Below are 23,201 nucleotides of genomic sequence, written 5' to 3'. Positions count from 1 at the left end.
AAACTCCTGCACAAGCCACACAGAGTAAATATTAAAGAGGCAAATCAAGCTATCACTCACAATATAAACTTGATAGAAAGGGTAACCAGTATGAGGGAAGATGATTATTCATCTTGAGATGCTGTAGACACTGGCCTAAGAGATCTACTAGACCAGGATTTTCCAAATTGCACCTTGAAACCAATAATCGGGTCTTCAAAGTAATGTAATATAGTGTTAATAATGATATAACATAGATATAAAATATCTATTTATAAATATTTATATATAAATATAAAAATATATATTATATGTGTGTTTATATATGTGTGTATACACACACATACAACATATGCTGAAGATTGTGTTTTAGGGTTGTGATATAACATGAGTTTCCTGCTGTGGTTTGTTCTTAAAATAAAGTTCTAAAGCCTCTGCTTTAGCTCAAATTCTTTCTGATACTTTGGTTTCTCTTTCCTAGCCAAAGCAATGTTCCTCCAGTCTCCCCCAAACAGTTCCAGGAGTAGATACTCTCTGCCTCCTGAGCTATTTTCCTGTTGCTCTAGTTACAGCCATTCCCCTACTGCCTACTTCTCTTTCTTTCCCCTGGCCTTCCTTGCTTTCCTTTCTCCTTCTCTCCCCAAACACACATTGGCAGCCATGTCCGCAAGGGGAAGGGGACACCACTGTCTTATGTAAAAGTAATCATTCCTCTTCCTAGGGTCTCATTCTGAGATGTGCACATGATCCAATCCCGGCCCAAAATACATGAGGGAAGTGTACTTGGGGCTTTAAGAAATAGTGTTTTCTCTTCTGGAAGCCATAGGAAGAGACAGTCTCATCACTTCCCCTGGATAGTTTTTTGTTGTAATATGATCTGCAGAGATGTCAGAGTCCTCTAACTGCCAACACTGACCATGGCAGAACAGAGGGAAAGAAAGAAGCTGATGCCTTGAAAACATCTTAAATTTGCTCAGTCACCCAAATCTGAAGTCAGTCCTACCTGTGGATTTTCTCCTATGTGATATAATGAGGTTCCTTATTGTCAGTTCTACTTGGCGTTTCTCATAGCCAAAGGCATCTTCACTAATATATTAACAAATGACCAAGAATAATTAAGAACTCTTGGAAAAATAATATTAGTTAAATGGTACTTAAATTACTTCATAGTAAAACACATTATAAATAAACACCATTAACATAGTGTACAACTAGCAAACTAATTGAAAGAAAAATTAATAGAGTTGAGTATATAGTCTACTAACATAGACCATATATAAACTTTATTATATACTACATAGTAAAAATAGTAAAGACAGCATCACGAACACTGTCTAATTTTACATAAATGCTTCAGGAAATACGCTTGAGATTGCATTTTGTCACATATATCCAATTCATCAGCTGATTCTATTGACCCTATTTTCAAATGTAATATGGTGTTTTAACAGTTTCTCAGTTGTCAGCTCAGTCCATTGGCCACAACAGGATGCGGAGGGGTAATTGGAGCAGTTCGCCTTTTGGGGGGACAAGTGTTTTATCACTGATGTTTAGAATTGCTCTAAGTATGTGATAATAAAAAGCATGCAATCTTTATGATGGTTTTATTATCTTTAAATTCTCTTGCAGAAAACACACCCCACTATTGCTCTCTGAAAGCCCCACTGCTTTGGTCCAAACTACATTGAATTGTGTCATAACAGGAACATCCTCACTGCTTCTTCTGCTTCCACTCTTGCCCTGGATAGAGTGTTTTGTCTATAATAGTTGCCACCTATTTTTTGTTTGTTGGTTTCTTTCTGGTGAAAATCATATTCTATTATTTTACTGTTTAAAACTGTCAGTCTTCATGTCATACTCAACTAAAATTCAACCTCTTTACCATGGCCTAGGGGGCGCTCATGACCTAGGTCCTGCTTATGTCTCTGAAGTTATTTCATGCCAATCTTTGCCTTAGTCATTCTGTTCCAGACACATGGATATCTTCAATTTTATTGTAACTCAAGGTCTGCCCTTGGAGCCCTCCTTCCCAAAATGGTTTTTCCCAAGACTTGTGTATGACTTACATCCCCAATTCATGAAGGTTGCTCTTTTACAGATGTCTTCCCTGAATATCTTACCTGAAATATCAACTCAATCCAACCATTCACCCTATACATTTAACACAGCTTTATTTTTCTTATACCATTTATGCATGTCTTTGCTGTGTGTGTGTGTGTGTGTGTGTGTAAGAGACAGAAGTAGAGACAGAGACAGAGACTTAATTTTCTGCTTCTCCCATTAGAATATAAACATGGGAGGACAGAGACTTAAGTATTTTTACCATGTTAATATGGATTATTATGTTAATGCTCACAAAAAAACTAACAGGTACTGTTTTGTTATCCTCTTTTTACAGAGGAGGAAATTTAGGCATAAGAAAGATTAAGAAATAAGGCCAAGGTTAGAGAACTAATAAGTGGTAGAATATGGATTCAAAACCAATCACTGTCACTTTGGAGACTGCTGTTCTTAACTGCTCTACTGCCTCTGTATATAATTAAAATGAAAAAGGCCCAATGTAAGGTACTGCATTATTAGAACATTATAGGACATAAGGTTGGACGTGGGAGATCATTAGGATATAATATGTAAAACACTATATATATATATACATATACATACACACATACACACTATATGTATATGTATGATTTTTACTGTATTCAGTAATATATATTACATTATACATATAATTACATATAGTAATCTTACATAGTTTCATAAGAAATATAAAATATTTTAACTGATTTGTGTGATTTCATATGATTTATTTTTCTTTTATGTAATTTCTATATTGCTTTTTGAAAACATCAGCAACAATCATATAAAACATTCAGAATAACAAAAAAATACACATCTTAAAAATAATGCCTCCTGTGAGCATATAAAAGGGATATATGTGTTATGGTGGTTTGAGAGCATCAGCAAAGTACCTTTTCCTTTCCCACTCCAATTTGGAACTCCCTGAGGAGTAGGCACAAGAATTACAGATATGAATCAAAATATCACCTTTAAGTGATAAAGGTGAATTTAAATATATGACATGAATATTCAGCCTTATCAGTGTCCTAACAATTCCTACAATGACTAGACCCTACCCAGACAGTTACTGACAGTTGCAAAAACTCAGCCTTCTGCTAATGGAGCAGCCTTCTGGCAGCAATGGATAAAAGAACCTGTGTAGTCAGAGGATGGACTTTTCCAAGGGGAGGGCTGCTGGAGAAGTTATTCATTGGGACTTGCTCAGTTCTTTCTGAACTCTTTAGTGAAGCCAGACACCCCTTTCACAGAGGGAGGAAGGATGGAGGGACAGAGATGGAGTGGAGAGAGGCTACGGATATTTTAGTTGTCTTCCTCCATGCAAAAATGAAGATTAGGAGATTAAGTGTTAACCTTCTCATCAGTATTAATTCTACTTTTCATTTGGCTTCAGATGAACCAACTTTACCTGCCCTTCCTCTCCTTTCTTTCTGGTCCATTTTGAGAGAAGCTTAGGTAGAACTTAGGTTTGGGTATAGAAAATCATTAGGCTTAATTCAGCCAACTACAATAAGTTAAAAAGAGACCTGCTCATCATTGTTTCATATCAGTGTTATTTATTTGCAAGTTATTTTTTTCTCTTTAATGTATAAGAATGTTTTTTTACTCTGCTTTCTTTATATTGTAAAAATATTATGTATTTGCTTTAGAAAACCTAAAGCATAAGGTAAACACCTCACAGAGAAGGCCTGGACACATTTTGGCGGCTGTAATGCCAGGCTTTTCATGTACATCTGTATTACTCAGGGCTCTGGCAGGAAATGTAGAACACACATCCAGATGGAAATTTTAAAAAGACTTATTAATGAAGGGACTATTTATAGAATGGGGAACATAGAGGAAAAATTAAGGAAATAAATATATATATTGGAAGCAATAGAAAATTGTTACTTATACAAGGATTGAAAGGGCAAAGGGTGAAAAATGACCTAAGTGGAACCTGGCTAAGAAATGAAGCCCTAGAAGTAGGTCTGCCTGACAGAAGCAGCCAACAATGTAGCCAACAATGTGGCCATCACCACAAATGCATCTAAGGTGGGAACAGAAGGAATAAATGCTCCAATGTCTCCTCCTGTCCTCTCCTCTTCTGTCAGGGCCTCTTATTGGCCTATTCCAAATATCAGTCAATGGGCAAGTTGACTTCCCCAGAGAAACAGAGGAGGTCACAGAAGAGCACAGAATGAATGTGGAGGGATAGAGCCAATGGAGAATGACCTGCCTCTATCATCTATCTATCATCTATCTATCTATCTATCTATCTATCTATCTATCTATCTATCATCTATCTATCTATCTATCTATCTCCTATCAATCACCTATCTGGTTATTAATTGTGAAATCATGTCCTATACTCTGTTTTGTCACTACTTTAATCTTTAATAGCACCATGAATATCTACCTTTGTACTTCATTATATACACATTTATGTCATTCTAATGATCACATGGTATTCTACTGTATGAGCTATTTAATAGCAAGTCTGAAGCTTTCACATTTAATTTATTTTCAAATTGTCTTTTGTTATTATCTTCTCATGACTGATATTCAAAGATGCCCTTTTGAATTATTTTTGAGTATTATTTTATAATTAGTGTGAACAATGCTCTCTTTATTTTATCATTCAACACTTAAAATGAGAATCTCTAATAATTTCATCAAATGAAAAATCTAATTGACTTTGAATTGTAGAAAATATGGCTTTGTTAACACAGCTTCTACCTTTATTACTGAAAATAGTAGAGCAATATTTTAATCTGGTTGATTGAGATATGATGAGGTTATTGAGTACTACTGTCAACACAGTATCATCACACTATAATCAACTGGTTGTTCTAAATTCCAAAGCTAGGTCAAGCCTTTCTTACAAGTAGCAGTGTTTAACTGGATCTACAACTTCAGGAAGAAAAAGTAGAAAAAAGTTACAGGAATTTTTGGGCCTAGGCAGAAGGGAGGTATAGAAGTATAACCTAGTTCAAATGTCGCAAAACAAACTGGAGGTCAACTGTGGCAGACAAATAAAGTCAGTGTAACACATTTTAAAATAAAAGTCATTTTTGTTCATAAAAAACCCACAGGACTAAGCATTAGGAGATATGTTGGTGAAATGAATGATATTAAAATTGATGAAGTGTTAAACAGATATAGGATATTATTCTAGTAGTTCTCTTACGTTGAAATGAGGTCTTTGAGCACAATTTTCTCATTGCTTCATTCTTCCAGAATGTATAGCAAAATACTCTAAAATTCTCACTGATATAATTTTTCCCCTACAATGAAAATACTTTCCCTACATGAGCTTATAAAGATGCAAATATCTTCAAGGAGATTCTTAAAAACAAACCAAACTAATTTAATAAAACATTGTTGTCAGTCTGATAGTTGTAAAAGTTAAGCACCTTTAAATGTTATTGATGTTAAAATGTCTCTGTGTACATTTACATAGTGGTAATGAGGGGCTAATTTTCTATTGTGAGAGTGGAGAGTAGCAAGTCCATGAACTATCTCTTCCTTAACAGAACATTCAGCAACATTCATATAAATGTCATGCCTGCTTTTTAAAGAAGAAGAAAGTGTTGAAAAGTAGTGACAGTTTATGAAATTGCCCATTATTATAATATCATTAGTTGCTGTCTATTAGCAGTATCTGGAGCATTTAGATTCCTGTAATATTTTTTATAATAAAGTCTGTGACTTTAGACATAAGTAGGGATAATAATTTTGCTGTGATTTAATCATCCATAATTAATAGTAAGCCGATTTACTGATTATTCTTTGACTTGATCGATTATATTGGTTCTTTTAAGTTTCATGTGTTGTCCTCTCTTGGCAAGATTTTAATTTATCTATATGCCATCTAATATGATGTATCTAAAAAAATTAAGATAATTTATTATAGTAACGCTTTTTTAAGAATAAAAAATATTTGGTACCATAACCTCCAAGAACATCTATGATCTGGCTCTTGGCTAACATTTTAACTAACTCAATGCCTCATATTTTTCTCCAACTGACTTCATCCACAGAAAGTATGGTTCTGACTTAGAAACTCTGTACTACTACTGTTTTCTTTGCCTGGAATCCTCTTTCCCTTGATAACCACCTCATCTATTCCCTCAATTCCTTCAACCCTTTGCTCAAATATATCACTTCATGGAGAAATCCTCCCTGAACATCTTCTCAAAAGTAATATTCCACTCTATCACTCTCCACTCTCTTAAGTTTTCATAGTACTTATCACCACTTGGCATATATGTTGGTATAGATTCTATTAGTTATTTATCATCTGTCTCCCCTTGAGCTTTCTCCCCTAAATCAAATGTTAAGTTCCATGAGAGCAGAAAAATATATATAAGTATATATAATATTCACTTTTCTGTCCTCAGCATCTAGAATAGGGGAAAATAAATATTTCTTGAAAGAATCAAGAAGATCAAAGAGACAAGGGCCACAAATGTTCATTGACTGATTAATGGATAAAGAAGATGTGGTATATATATATATATACATACATATATATATATATATATATACACACACACACAAACACACACATATATATACATGTATACATACATATATATGCATATAAATATATGCATATATACATACATATATGTATACACACACACATATATAATATACATACACAATGGAATATTACTCAGCAATCAAAAAGAATGAAATCTTGCCATTTGCAAGGACGTGGATGGAATTAGAGTGCATTATGTTAAGCAAAATAAGTCAGTCAGAGAAAGACAAACATCATATGACTTCATTAATATGTAGAATTTAATATACAAAACATATTAACTGACATAAAGGTAGGGAAGCAAAAAAAAACTGTAGAAACAGAGAGGGAGACAAGCCATAAGAAACTCTTAAACATAGAGAACAAACAGGGTTGCTGGAAGGGTGTTGGGTGGGGAGATGGGCTAAATGGGCAAAGGGCGTTAAGGAAGACACTTGTTGGGATGAACACAGGGTGTTATATGTAAGTGATGAATTGCTAAATTTTATTCCTGAAATCATTATTACATTATATGTTAACTAACTTGGATGTAAACTAAAAAGAAAGAGAGAGAGAGAGAGAGAGAGAGAGAGAAGGACCAGAAAGGTATCAGAAAGGCATTGTATGGGTTAATTTTTTGTGTCAATTTGGCTAGACCATGGTATCCAAGGCACCCAGTCTTTTATCTAGAGTTTTTAAAACACCAGTCTAATTGTTACTGTGAAGGTATTTTATATGTGATTAATATTTAAATCAGTAGACTTTGAGTAAAGCAAACAACCCTCCATAATGTGGGCAGGCCTCATCCATTAGGTGAAGGTCTTAAGAAATAAAGACTAAGGTCCCTAGAGAATAAAAGAATCTGTCTCTATACTGTCTTTGGATACAAGCTGCACACACACACACATACCCCTTACTGACTCTGTTTCTCTGGATAAGCCCGACTAATATAAGCATTTTCTATGCATGTATATTGATGTATAAAAAAGGTCACTATTTTAATAGATTAAATTATCATTTTAAAGACACAAATATCAGATTGAAAAAAAAAGCAAAAATTAAAAAGAAAACAAATAAAAAAATCCCACAAAAAAGATATGAAAAAAGATCTCTCTTATAGAGAGAAAGATTATCAGGGAAATATGATCCCCTTCAAAAAAAATAGGGTACCAAATTTACTGTGAGACAAAAATGGAACTTAAGGAAAAATCATTATGAAGGTGATGTTATAGGTTGATAAAAGGAAGAAAAGATCAATAAAGTATACTGATTATGAATATATGTATCTAAAAATACAGCCTCAAAATATATGCAGCAAAAACTGAATTACAAAGATAAATTAATTAATACTTGTGGTTAAGGACTTTAATATATTCATCTTAGAAACTGAGAGCTCAAGCAGTCAAAATATAAGAAATGTTATAGGGGCGCCTGGGTGGCTCAGTCGGTTGAGCATCTGACTTCGGCTCAGTCATGATCTCACAGTTTGTGAGTTCGAGCCCCGTGTTGGGCTATATGCTGACAGCCCGGAGCCTGCTTCAGATTCTGCATCTCCTTCTCTCTCTGCCCCTCCCCTGCTCATGCTCTGTCTCTCTCTGTTTCTCAATAATAAATAAACGTTAAAAAATTAAAAAAAAGAAATGTTATAAAAGATTTAAATAACTAGTAAATAAGCTCAAACTAAGAGTTTCATAAAAATGTTTGAATCTACAAGGCATACAATATATGCATTCTTTTTGATTACACAAGGAACATTGAACAAATTGTCTATATTAGAAGCCACAGAAGATCAACTTAATGCAAAACATGTTTTCTAACATAATTTAATACAAATTGAAATTTAACAAAGGATAACTCTAAAAACTCTAGGAAACAGGAAGCCCACTAAATACTTTTGAAAAAGAATAACAAAGAGACTGGTTGCACATTCATATATATTAATACTAGAACATCTAGTAATAAAAATAGAAGTGTACCAGCTGAAAAACAATATTACCAAAAGATTAGAAAAAAGACTGCCTCTCTATGTGTACGAGGTTGGTATATGACAGAAGTAATAGCACAGATAAGTGAGGTAAGTTTTAATTGTATAGTTGAGAGTATTAGGAAAACTGTATTACTGACAGAAAAATTAAGTTGGATCTCCCACTGTGGACATCAGATTATTGTTCTCAACTACTTGCTTTTTTCCTATATTGGGATTTAAAATCTCCAGCAAAAGGAAGAAGCCAAACTTTTACTATTTGCAAATGACATGATACTCTATGTAGAAAACCCAAAGAACTCCACCAAAGAGTTGCTAGAACTGATACATGAATTCAGCAAAGTCATAGGATATAAAATCAATGTACAGAAATCTGTTGCATTTCTATATACCAATAATGAAGCAGCAGAAAAAGAAATCAAGTATTGATACCATTTACAACTGCACCCAAAACAATAAGATACCCAGGAATAGACCTAAACAAAGAGGTAAAAGATCTACATTCTAAAAACTATAGAACACTTATGAAACAAATTGAAGATGGGGGACACCTGAGTGGCTCTGTGGCTTAAGTGTCCGACTCTTGATTTTGGCTCAGGTCATGGTCTCCTGGTTCATAAAATGAGTCCTGCGTTGGGATTCTCTCTCCCTCTCTCTGCCCATCCCTGGAGCGCGCTCTCTCTCTCTCTCTCTCTCTCTCTCTCTCTCTCTCTCTCTCTCTCCATATAGGTATAACATATTATACATATATTACTCAGCCATCAAAAAGGATGAAATCTTGCCATTTGCAATGACACAGATAGAGCTAGAGTGTATTATGTTATGTGAAACAAGCTTAGGCATCTAAGTGGCTTTGGGCTTAGCTTATTACTCACTATGAATATACTGTGGACAAGCAGATGATATTCGTCACATCCAAAAGAAGATTTAAAAGTGATTGCATTATTTGGTTTTTATTTCCTGTTGTGCTTACTGTTTAAGGATCACATGTCCTGCATAGATGCCCTGGGGTCCATAATGAGAAGACACAATGGAGTTCAGCTGAGCCCAGAAAGTACCTCAGGCCTAAGTTACCTAAAACTCTCTGCAAGTGAAAAAAAGCAAATGCTCCCATAAGTCAGAAAGATTCTGAGTTTGTTATTGCAGGAGACACTGACTTACTGAAAACACCTCCCTGTACCTTGAACCAAAGACATAAGTTGTAAAAATAAAGACATAAAGAGGAAGATACAGGAGAATACTTTTGTGACCTAGCATTGGGGAAATATTCTTATCTTCCAAAGATAAAAGAAAACAGTTTTGACTACAGTAAATTTAAAGATTTCAATTCAATAAAAAATACCATAGAAAAATCAGCAAACAGACAACTCTTTGGAAGAAATCTACATTTGAAGCCAATAATAGATTAATATACAGATATTATTGCAAAATCACAAGTCCCCAGAGAAAGTAAACCCAATAGAAGAAATGGGCAAAGGCAATTAATTCACAGATAAGGAAACCTGAAAGACTGAAAAGTGTTATAAAAAGATGTTCAGCATCACTAGTAATTAGGCATATGCAATGTGTACAGTACCCACTATACTGGAAGATTTAGAAAATCAATTACTTCTTGTCTTAGTCTGTTTGGGCCATAATAACAAAATATCACAGACTGGGCAGTTTAACAACAAAAATTTATTTTCTCACAGTTCTAGAGGCTGGAAAGCCAAGATCAGGGTACTAGCATGGTCAGGTTCCAGTGAAGGCTTTCTTCCTGGCTTTCATATGCTTTCTTCCTGAGCGCTCACATAGCCCTTCCTTATACATGTGCATGCCTCTTCTTATAACACCACCAATTCTATTGGATTATGGCACCAATCTTATAACTTCATTTAACCTCAACTAACCTCCTAAAAGCCCTGCCTCCAAATACAGTCACATGAGTGGTTAGGACTTCAACATATGGATTTGGGGAGGGACACAATTCAGTCCATAATACTACTAAATGTTGATGATGAGAATTCTTGAAGGACCGTAAACTAGTGTAGTGATTCTGAAAAGCAGTGTGACAGTGCTTAGGGAAATTAATGTACTCTCTGTGGCATAGCAAGTCCTCTGCAGAGAAACTCTCAGAAGCCTGCCACCAGTATATGTATGAGGATATTTAGTACAGCATAACTTGAAGTAGCAGGGTCTTATGGGGAACTTAGGTGCCCATCACTAATACAATGGATGAATAAAATAATAAGGTGAATAAAATAGAATACTATCCAGTAGACCTGATAGGCATATATTAATATGAATAAAACTTAAAAACACAGTATTTAATAAAAAAGCAAGAAACCAAATGCAATGTATGACAAAATATAGTTTTTAGAAGCCTTAGATATGTACATACACAAAATTATTCCATATATTCTTCAAAGATACCTAGAAATCTCAGGGAACATATCAGACATTTAAAATATTCCATGGAAGGTGGGGGAGAATGAAGTAAGGATGGGACATGAAAGGAGAAAATAATGGAATCTGATAATTGTCTATTTTATACTGAAAAGTCTGATTAAGTCTGCTCTCTGTACATGAGGAAGAGGAAGATAAAGAAGAGAGGGGATAAAATGAATGAAGAGAAGGGAGATAAACAAGAGAAAGAAAAAAAAAGACACAGGCAAAAAAGGAAGGAAGACAGAAGCAGCAGAAGTATCCATTGTCATAACTAAATTCTGATAAGGGTAAATGGATCCTAATGCAGTATGAATGAAGGAACAAATCAAACATTATGGGAGGCATAATGAAAGGATAACATAAGAAAGCAGCAGTAATCAATACTCCAAATTAAACCAAGTCCATGAGAACAGAAATGGGTGATTATATGGTTAACATTATAAGAGTACCCATCTTTTTTCTACAGTTCCATACACAGCTACAGGATGCTATTCTTTGCAAATAATGGCATGTATAGTTTATTTTATGAAGAACAGTGTGACTTTGTTTTCAACACTCCCAGTTATGACCTGCAGATTCATGTCTATGGCTTCAGTTGACTTTGTAGACATAATCTCACCTATCTCTTTCCCAGAATTTGGAACAGTGCCTGGCAGATAGTAGGCTTACATGAAATACTTGTCAACTACATTGCATAATTTCTAACATTAGACCAACAAAAATACAAAATAAAGAATGGTAAAATTCTTAGATAAAGAAGACATGGCCTGAAATGCTGATCTATTATTACAAGGTGTTTATCAAACTCATTATTTCAAAACATCAACAGAGTGTTGATTTTGTTAATACCAATATGACGCTATGTCTTCTTTTCAATGTTTTTTTTTTCTTTTGGTGGAAAAGTACATGGTAAAGGATGTTGCATGAAGATGAATTTAAACAATTTTTATTTATAGACCTCTTATATTACAAGTGAGAAAAGATACTTCTAGGCTCAATCAGATTTGAGTAAATCATATTTGAATATTGTTCAAAATTCAATTTTAGATAAATATAACTGCGAGTTATCACAAGTACCAACTGTGCAGCTCCATCTACAAGAGTAGCATGCTATTTGTTCTGGGCTGATTTGCACTTCTGTTGAACTGCAACTTCTCTTAAGGATTATCCTATTAAAAAGTGCCAGCTTGGCAAATTAAAGATGATTATCTATTCAGTTTTGTATACACCATCTATTAAAAAGAAGACAAAGTCTTGGGCTATATGACTTTAGGTCATGAAGTGTGTGTAGATTGAAAATTTTAACTGTTTAATTTTAAATCTGATATGCTATTATATGCTATTAAATTAACACATTCCTCATGATACTATAACTTCGTACCTCTGAAAAATTCAAAGGTCTAATTATGCTTCATTTCTTTATACAAATACATTTTTCTTGACTAATATATGCATAAAATGTCATTAGTCATACTTTAAAATGATCTATGCTAGCATATACATGTAATTTTTATTACATCTGCAAACATATAAGTATAGGTATTTATATGCATTGGGATATATTACTGCCTAGATGATATTAAGATACACTTATTCATGCAACTAATTTCTCATACTTGCTACACGGATACAAATCTTTTTGATTTCTTAAATGTGTTGAAAATAATTTGGCATTAGCACATTAACTATAATATGTATATAACTACTGTAAATGCATTTGAAAAAAAATGTTTCTTACATTAACACTACAAAACAAATCTTCATTAAATATGATGACACTAATTTAGCATTTGTCATTATGTGGACATTTGCCAGATTTAAATTGTTTGTATATAATCGTATATAATTACATATGTAAGCTTTGTAACAATTTCCAAGGACACATAATGAAATCATTTCCAAATGCCTTTTTGACATGCTGATAATGTTACATTTATACTTCTATGTAGTACAACTACAACCAGAGAGCTAAGCAATAATTATTAAAATACTTACTTAAAAAATATTGCAGAAAATTAAGAAATTAACAACACATATGTGATTTCTTTGTACCACCCAGGCAATTGCAATTGCTGATTATACTTGTATAATGCTGCAATTTGTAAGATTAATAAGTTATGTCTTGGTCTGATTTAACCAGAAAGAGACAGATTCTTACTATCTTATATAGTCCTATAAGAAGAGTTTGATCAAGCCATAATTTATTAAAATGTTGGGACTTATGCTTTTTTTTTTTGGCCAAAATTTTTGTTGGTTCAGAGACTGAATGTGTTGTTGGGTGTGCAAGAATAAAAGTTTTGTATTGCTGAACAATACTATTATCGTTTAAATGTGAGGCCCAATTTTTAAATAAACTTGATGTTTATAATAGATTGTATCTCCTTTTTGGATCAAGGGAGAGTGAAGTGTTTCACTTACATTTTGATATTTTATTTTCAAGTTGTAAGTAATATAAAAAGCATTTAAGTTTTATTTTAGAATATATTTTTACCTCAGAACACCATGTCCTAATGAACACAGGGAGATACAATGTGAAACTCAGGTTGTAAATCTAGTTGATTAAGTCACCTATCCAAAACTTTCATTTTAGAGATAATAAAGTTGAGGTCAACAAAGATTAAGTGTCCTGTTCAATTTCATGTTACAAATCATAGATGAATATAACTTTTTAGAGCCTCATCTTGGGTTGGGCTTGACTCAAATGGTCTTTTCTGACTTATAAGATGGCAATAATTTCTAGACTTTTCTAAAAATCAATCCTAATTCAAGTATCTGTGAGTACTGGTGATATGAAAGCATTATTTTTTAAACTATGAACACAATTCCATAAGGGAGTCTTCATAATTTGTGCAATGATGTTGTGATTAGATTAAGAATACAACCTTCCAAACATAATATCTGAAAGAAAAAGACTTTGTAACATGTATAAATTCTACTATACTTTGAAAAAGCCACTAAGTTTTATTTATATTAATCTTTCATAATTTATGTAATTCAAATGCTAATTTTATCTCAGAATTTATGATCCATTTTGGGGATGATAATCTAGTACTTAGCAACTGCTATGGCATTGCCATCAACTGGTCAGAATGGATGGTAGACTAATCAGAACAGTTCATGACTATAACACTTTGTACAACTATGAATGTTCTCCCTGAATAAATGTATCTTTGGTCAAGATGACTTTAATTAGAGTTTTCAAGGAATTCCCACTATTATCAGCATGTTATTTTCCATACTTGCTCTAGGGTAAATAAAATTGCTTCTAACATAGGACATTGGATGAAAAAAAACAAAGAGAAAAAATAGGTTGTTTTTTTCTGCAGATGAACTGTAACCAGTCTCTATGAATCTCTAAAATTTTTATTTACAATCTCTTAGAACTAAAAATTAAATGAAATGAAATTCAGGCTCTCACAGGACTGTACCAACATGTGTAGTTATTAATAAGCATGCTTAATTAAAGCTCTCAAAACCCTTTAAAATGGGAGAAATGGAACCAAACTCAGAGTGTTGTGATGGTTAAAAGAGAAAGCACCTTGTTCAGTTCCTACAGCATAGTATGCTTCATTCCAGGCATTAATCATACACTTGGGTCTCAAGGGATATACACAATCTGATTTCCTTCAGTTCTTCCAGTTCCTTTTTCCTTCAGAGAAGCCCATATTCTACTTATGCGCAAAATAGGTTTGTATACACAACAGAGCCACGCAAACAGGGAAGGAAATAATGGGATTATAAATAATTGAGTAGAGTCATCTGGTCACTTCTTCTCTCATAGTTTATCCTCTTTCCTTGTGGCTTTCCTTCTGCGGGAAATTGACATGGTAGAATGGGCTTCCTCTTAGGAAGAGCAACTTAGGTTAACTGCCTTATGCCTTAGAGATTAAGTTAGCTTGGTTTCTTCCATTCTTATTTCAGTTTTTAATCAGTCCAGGATTTAAATAAATGGCAGAAAGAGAGGCCCTGCAAGTGCTCACATAATCCAGCCCTGCCTGATTACTCCGAAAAGAGTTAATATTGAAGTGTGGGGTTGGAGTTCTGAATCCCATTAGGAAGATACAGGCACTTAAAATACTCTGTTGTGCATAAGACACATCAGAAACCTGGCAGATTATTAGGTTATTAACACTAGGTTATTTTTCTGGGGAGATTCCCTTTGTTGTTGTTTCTTTCAGAGACCACAAATTGACAACTGGTGACAAGATTCTATGTCTTAGTCAGCTTTGAGCCAAACACTGCCAAGTGGTCATTAGTGGAATTATTTCACTGTCCATAGCAAATGAATCATTTCTCTAACAATATCGTATATCAGTATGAAACCAAATACTGTTAGTAAAGTGAGAGGCAGAATAATATAAAGTTTAAGTTTTAGTTCCTGGAATCAGACCTGCCAGATTTGAAATCTGACTCTATTTGATCAGCTAGGTGTCACTGGGCTTGTTCTTAACTTCTTTATGTCCCAGCTTCCTCACCTGGAAAAAAAAGTGGCAGCTACAACAATTTCATTGAATTTAGAGAAGACTAAACAGGTCTTTAGACTCTAGAAGACTAAACAGGTGAGCCAACTCAGGTGGTTCAAAAACATTGGTGAAGGGACTTGATCTGGAGGTGTGGGCTTATGTTGCCTCACAACTGAGGTGATACCCTTCTAAGCACTCTACTAAGGCAGTTTTCTCTGTAAAGGGCCGTATATTAAATATTTTAGGCTTCCTAGGCCATATGGTCTCTGTTGCAAATACTCAACTCTGCTCTTATAGTGTGAAATCAGCCTTAGAAAATATGTAACTAAATGGCTGTGGCTGTGTTCCATTAAAACTTTATATAAATACAGGCCAAGCTGGCCCATGAACAGTAGTTTGCCAATCTCTGCTCTACCTAGTGTTCTTCTGAACTTCAAGGTTTTTCCAATCTGATTGGTGGATACACAACTATTCTTAGGCTGGGTGATCTCTGTATTTTTCCTGTTCAGTGTTCAGAGAGATTTTCACTTAGTCTGTCAAGTATTGATCCTTATTTAGCTAAAGACAGGAGGGGATCTTCTGCAAATCTCGAAGACCCTTCTTTCTGTGCTGCAGATTCTAACTGGTGTGGTCTCCCTGGACTGCCCACTCTTTCTCCTCATTTCTGAAAGACTGCCAGTTTTCTCTTTGGTTTCCATCTGTCCTTGAGTATTCTACGGCAGGCATAGGGCTCATCTCATTTACTTTCCATCTCTCAGGTGTTCTTGTCTTTCATTGCCCAGTATTCCATGTCTGAAAACCAGTTTCATATATTTTGTTTTTTCTTAGTTGTTTCAGGTGGTATGGTAAATCTGGTCTTGTTATTCCATCTTGGCTGGAAGTGGAAGTCTCAATAGGTTTTTAATATTTTACATACAAGGAAACTGAGGCTCAGAAATATTTAGAAATTTCACCAAGACCATTTGGCTAGAAAGGAGTGGAGACAAAATTCAAAACCAGGGCTTCTAACTTCTAAGTGAGTGCTTTCTCCACTAGGCCACACTGCTTCCATAAAAAGAAATTAACCACAATCTGTCTTTTAAATACAAAACAATGAACTGTAGCTTTTATGGAAAGAAACCGATAAATCCAATGTGAAACAAAGATTTTGGGGGTTATTTTATTATGTTTGAATAATTTCAGAGGGATCTCATGCTTTTTATGTTTTCCAATGGGGTCATTTTTTCTATTTTAGCATTTATTTGTGGTTCTGCTTATGGAGAATATTAGGATTGCCTCCAAATGAGGAGAAGTCTTGCCCATTTTGATGATCTGATACTGATAAGCTTCCTACTGGAAAGTCCCCAGCTGGCTTAAACTTCAGCTCCTGCTTTTTCTAGGGATGTGACTCTTTTGCAAATATAGCAGAATTATCTTTTACAAAGGAGGGACAAATATTGCTACACTACATAAAAACATGATGAAATGAGAGATGTGGACAAGTTTATGTATAAACTCTTACAGTTAGTTTTTATTACTTTCACTATGCAAATTCATTTAACATTTTCTGAAATAGTAATAAATTTTTTATGGTAAAATATATGGCATTTGAATATGCCAAGTGAGAGAGATTATTTAGATAGTGAATATTCACAAAAATATGTAGCATTATATTACCAGGATGCTCTCAGTTTAATGAGAAAGGAACACTTATCCCTCTACAAATACTAATACGCATATAATACGTAGGTATATATACACAGATAATCTGTGCATATCACAAGCAATGTATTTGCAAGTAAAACATTAAGTAAATAATACTATACCACATATAACTCCTCTTTTAAATGTGTGAGAAACTAGTTTTCTACAACAACAGAGAAGCTAAATTCTAGATGATGATTCATGCACCTTTAAATCTTTTTATTTTAATTATATATATAATATTTTATATAACTTCACTTCTTAAACATTTAGTTATTTTTAATATTACATGAAAAGGAGGTTTTGACCCTTGTTTCTTTTAAAATTTATTTATTAGTGTTTATACTTTGACTAGAAATCACCTATAGTAGCACACAGCCTTGAGCATCTTACTTGCACACTGATATATTCATACATTTTTCTCACCCCTAATATGAATGGGATGACTTATAAGATCCCTTCCAGCTAAGATGAAACATGGTAGGTGACTGTACTAGGATTTCCTCATTATAGACTATACATCATCCCTTTGAAACACATTAGAACATTGTAAGATAATTATTTCTTCCATTATTTCTATGAGGACACTACATTCAAGGAATTTAAATTTACTTAATGCCTAAAAAGTGGTGAAGAACTAAGGATCTGAATTATAGTCTATGCTCTTTTCCTACGTGATTGGTTTTCAAAATTTTTACCAATGATATATTTTTAAAATGATACACTAGGAGGAATCTCAGTTTCAAAACAGATCAAGAACTATTTAATTATATATATTTATACATACTTTTATAAATTCAAAATGAAAATATTTACTTATGAGGTTAATAAATAATGAGGCAATTTTGATATGCCTAAAAATTTGAAATCAAACATTATGGACAACAGTTTCAGCCTTTCAATGACCTCTAATCCCATTTATTTCTATACTATGTTGGATTTGCAGTGACAAGAAATTCCTTATTTATAAAGATAAGTCATTGTATTTGGGAACATCTTTTTAAACAGCACACCTCATAATCTCAAGATGCTCTTCAATTAAACTGATCCAGAGACAAGAAATATGATTTGAAATTTTTGTTTATATGATGATTATCTAGAATATCTAACAACTAAATATCTTAGAATGTTATCAATATTTCTACAGTTATTATGACATTACATGTATGTTTTCAATATCTTTTCCTTAAGTCCAGGGACATAGCTTAGATAGAGGCAAGAGCCTGTCTCACACTAGTTGAGTCCTAAACATATATAACTGCATGATTTAATTCTGTCACATAATTTTGACCTAAAAACTTGATTTGGCACAACTTAACTAATGTGAACCCTATGTTTATTGTTTTCAATAGTCTCAATATCCTCTTTTTATCTTTTTGTGGAAAATAATTATCAAAAATGCTTTTATTTGCTAACTGCTAGGCATAATAAGTCAAATTAATGTATATTGTGAGCTTATTAAGTTACATTTGATTTTATCCTCATAGTCCAAATATTTTCACGATATACGTTTATTATACTTTTAATTTAAATAATCTTTTCCTGAATAGATCCATATTAGAAGATATCCATGTGTCCCTGTCCTTATTTTGATTTGTTTTGCTCTTGACTTTACTCTGCTTTCCTCTCTTGATATGAACATAATTTCTGTTTTACTTTGTGATTTTCACCTCTCTGTTCAGAGCCTCATTAGACTGAGAGCTTTGTTTGTTCTCCCCAGTTCTTTCATTTTTTGATATATTTTAACCTTTTTAAATGAAGAATCACTGAAGACTTCTCTTCTACAGAAGCACAAATATCCCATTATTCAATGAGAAAAAGGCTTATGATGCTAATTTCTCAAACACATAGAGCTAAAATTAATTATAGTATGTTCCTTGAAGAAATGGTCAAAGGGATGGGAAGGTCAGATTGAAAATATATTCCTTCAAACTGATGAAGTGTTTTCATTAACAGGGTCCCTACTTTACACTTTTTTGTCTTTTATATTTCTCATTGTATTGCCCTTGATTCTTATGCTTTTCTTAATTTTAGTTTATAATCAAGAGTATAGCAATCATGGAGAGAAAAACTAGGTTTGTTGTAGCAAGCACTTCAAGATGATATTGACTTGTAAGAAAGTAAGACAGGTACTGACGTTTATTTAAATCAGTTCTGCATGACTATGCATAGAAAAGAGATTTGAGTTGATGACAAGGACAGTAGAAAACAAGTAGAAACATATTTAACATTGACAATAAAATCCATATCTCTTATTAGTTGTGTAGCATTTCAAAATACCCTTTACCTTCTATTATTAGCAAATACAGCTAAAAGATTTGAGATTTCAGAATTCAAAATTCAAGGACATGAATCCTTAGATTCTTGCTTGAAACAATAAAAAGTTGTTTAAGGATATAAAAATGTTTATTAAAACTAAGTTAAAGTTCCTTTAGACCTATGATGTCAATGCAGACTCTGTATAGTGAAAAATACAATTTGAAATCTTAGTAGGCCTTCACATTATAAAATAAAATTCTCATAGTTGGGATGTTTTACTCTAAACAATGTTTTCTTTTTTAAATTAAATGGCTTAATGTCAAGAACATTACTAAAAACATTTTAAAAAAACATTGTTAATATGGTTCATATGCCAATCTGTAATGGGAACACAATCTAAAGTTTGTTAAGACAAACTTACTGAATTCTAAGATTTAGATATGTAATGGCAATATCATAAAACCAGTCTTATGAAACACACAATTGTCTTATGGCTCTAGGTTGCTTCTAGTATCTACATACTTTCTGGACTACAGAATTAGTATGCACTATTTTAAAATAAAACATTATTATTTCCCATACATATTCTATCTTTATTTCTTCTCTAAAATTACCATCTCTATAACTGTGATCTACTACAAATAAATATCAAAGATTTTAAAAACTCACAAAATTTTAAAAAGCTTAAAACATGTATCATACTAGCAGAGGAATGTTATGTTATCTAATAATAGATACACATTATTTAGTATAAGCTATCATTAAAGATACAAATGAAACTATAATTTTAATCTTTTAAATAGATAACTGGAAATATTGTGTGATTTTTAACATCAGTTGATACACGATTCATCAGCAGCAAGTGTAAAATATTTTATCTGAATGACAGTGTTTGTATTATTGCAGAAAAAATGCTGAACACAATCAAATAATAATATTACAATTATTATCACTTATAATATGTATTGTCACACATAAATGCAACAATAAAACACATGTACATTTCAAATTAATTATAACATTAAGAGAATATAGGGTAATTTATTAATTATAAGACAGAAATATTCCATTAAACATGTTTTAAATTCAGTTTTGCTAAACTTTTGTTCTTCTCTATGCTTAGCCATTTTACCTTCAAAAAACCCAATTACTTACCTTGGATGGTGATTCTAAAGGATCTGGCCTCCAAATTTTTCATGACACTGTTAGGAACTTCTGTTATCTATATTAGTACATACTTATCTCCTCTATTATTTCTTCCTTTATATTTATGATAAATACAATACTTTTATGATGTTATATGATAATACACATAAAATATATTCTCATACAATATTAAGAACAAAAATTTACATAAGAGGAAACATAATAAAAGTCAGGTGGAAACAGAAAATAGTTTCAGAACCAATGCTGAAGTTGTTAGCTTGGTCACAAATGGTAAACAAAAAAGATCCTACCTGATGAATCAAAGTTCACCTCATTGCCAGGACTTGGACCTACATCAATGGATACAATTGGTAAGAGCTTCCGAAAGTCCCACAGTTTTATTACTCCACAGGCATCACAGGATGCTATCATATGACCCTTTAAAGTTACAAAAAAAAAAGAGAGAGAGAGAGAGAAATGTACATACATACATATATATATTACACACACACACATACACGCGCACACACACACACACACGCCCACACACATATATATAGTAACAATCAAAAAAGGAAGATTGTCTTATTTTTCTAAGTTTATATATTTTTAGAGAGAGGGGAGAGAGAATCCGAAGGTGCCTCCACAGAGCCTGATGCAGGGCTTGAATTCATAAACAGTGAGATCATGACATGAGCCAAAATCAAGAGTAGGGCACTTAACCAACTGAGCCACCCAGTAGCCCCAACATTTGTGTTATAATTTTATTAAATCCATAAGGATACACACCTCTAAACTAAAAAGTGTTCATTATATTTTTGTATTAAATATAATAAAATTTTAATTAAAAAAATTAAATATATAAATTCCTACAGTAAATTTTGGAATATGATTTTTCAGGAAATCATTTTGATTATTTAATTATATTAATTAAATAAATGTCATGTATATGGTATGTGCTATCTACACATAAAAACTATATATATGAGAATATTGCACTAAAAGTGCACCTCAGTCTATATGCTTGCAATTAGTTAGCATTGATGATTTATACTTCAGATAGGGTAAAAATAAAAACAGAGATAGAAAACTAATAGAAACAAGGAAAGAAGGGTTTTTATCATGGTGCGTAGAAGCATTGGGACCAGGTGAAATTGATGGCAAGAAAGCAGTACATATTGTGATCTCTGAGACAAAATTATTAGAAACACTTGGGGCTATTTTGGTAACATAAATGGGATAAGGAAGAAAATAACTGGATAAAGAGGATGGAAAACAAAAGGCAGGGTGAATGGATCCAAGTGTAATGGAAATAGGAGTGGATATTTTCCCAGCATAGAAGTACCAGCTAGGATACATCAGTTTGAAGTTCAAGGTCTGTCTACACCCTTTCTCAAGAGATGTTTATTGAGCATACACTTCATGTCAGATACTGGGATATAGTGACGAGTAACAGGGGTCTTTGCTGTCCAGCAGTTCGTAACCTTTACTCATTCTCATCATAGCATCATTTAATTTTGGTATCCAGTGACCAATTGAAAAGAACCCAGATTATGGGCCATATCAGGCTCATACATAATGTTTATGATAAGTGATTATACTTTATACTATTTTGAATTTGATATATACTTTCCCTTTCAGCTCCAGATTCTCTTTTTTTTTTTTTTTAAGAGAGAGAGAATCTTAAACAGACTCCATGTGTGGAGCCCCACCCAGGGCTTGATCCCACAACCTTGGGATCATGATCTGAGCCGAAATCAGGAACCAGATGGTCAACCTACTGAGCTACCCAGGCACCCCTCTAGCTTAGTTATTTTTAATGTCAAGTCAAAAATCATTTTCTCACCTTTTTCCTTAATATTCTAAAATGTTAAAGATAATAACTTGAGTATTGTACAATTCTCCTTACCATTTTGAACTAGTTCACACCATTGTTTTTCTCATTTATTCTTGATTTTTATCTTTTCTGGGGGAAAAAATGTACATCTTGTATGACAGTCCAAATGGAATCTTTGTTTTTCCCTAAACATACCAGCAACGTAACAAATGCCATCAGTTTTAAAATTCTATGACTGTTGTCACTAGCAAAGCAATACAACTTTGTCCCCAGCCTAATAAATGGGATATTTAATCTTTTTTATGACTTAAAAGGAACATGGAGAACTTGGAATGTTTTCAAATATGTAAACATATTTTGTAGGAATTGTGAACAATCAGTGAATTTAATTTTCAGAAAAGATTAGTTCTCAGAATTAGCAGGGAATATTAATGCTAGAAATTAGAAAGAACCCTTTCCAGATATAAGGGTTTTCAAATATCTTTCAGAGGTGACAGAATGAAATCTTTTTTTCAACTGTGAGAACAGAATAGATAAATTTTAATCATAATTTAATTTGGAGGCACTTCTTACTAATGGCAGGGTAGAGAGTTGTGCTTTTCTTGTCTAGATTGTATGAACTAAAGAAAATCTTAAAGTGTGGTTTGTATCACTAAGTATAAAAATGTGAGGAAATACACTAAAAATAAAAAGTTTCCATCATTTTGGGGGATGAAAATGAGAGTTTCAATAGTCTCAGTATTTTTACATTTAACTGTTACTGTTGCCAAATGATTGGTCCTTAACAGTTTGATAATATTAAAATAATGAGTCAATACTTGTTAAACATTTAAT

General features: G+C 33.0%; 1 protein-coding gene across 2 annotated transcripts in view; it reads right to left on the bottom strand.

The window, feature by feature from the left end:
* The window catches only part of SPAG16 (sperm associated antigen 16), a 1,018,955-nt gene that overhangs the window by 231,978 nt on the left and 763,776 nt on the right, over window positions 1–23,201 (bottom strand). For both annotated transcript variants that reach the window (XM_015539276.2, XM_042995277.1), the window contains one exon: window positions 20,842–20,968. In XM_015539276.2, coding sequence (XP_015394762.2) covers window positions 20,842–20,968 — 127 coding nt within the window. The remainder of the gene's footprint in view (window positions 1–20,841; window positions 20,969–23,201) is intronic.

The sequence above is a fragment of the Panthera tigris genome, chromosome C1 (genome assembly GCF_018350195.1).
Source record: "Panthera tigris isolate Pti1 chromosome C1, P.tigris_Pti1_mat1.1, whole genome shotgun sequence".
Taxonomy (NCBI): domain Eukaryota; kingdom Metazoa; phylum Chordata; class Mammalia; order Carnivora; family Felidae; genus Panthera; species Panthera tigris.
The sequence above is the reverse complement of the archived record's forward strand: the minus strand, read 5'-3'. Positions and strand labels throughout refer to the sequence as shown.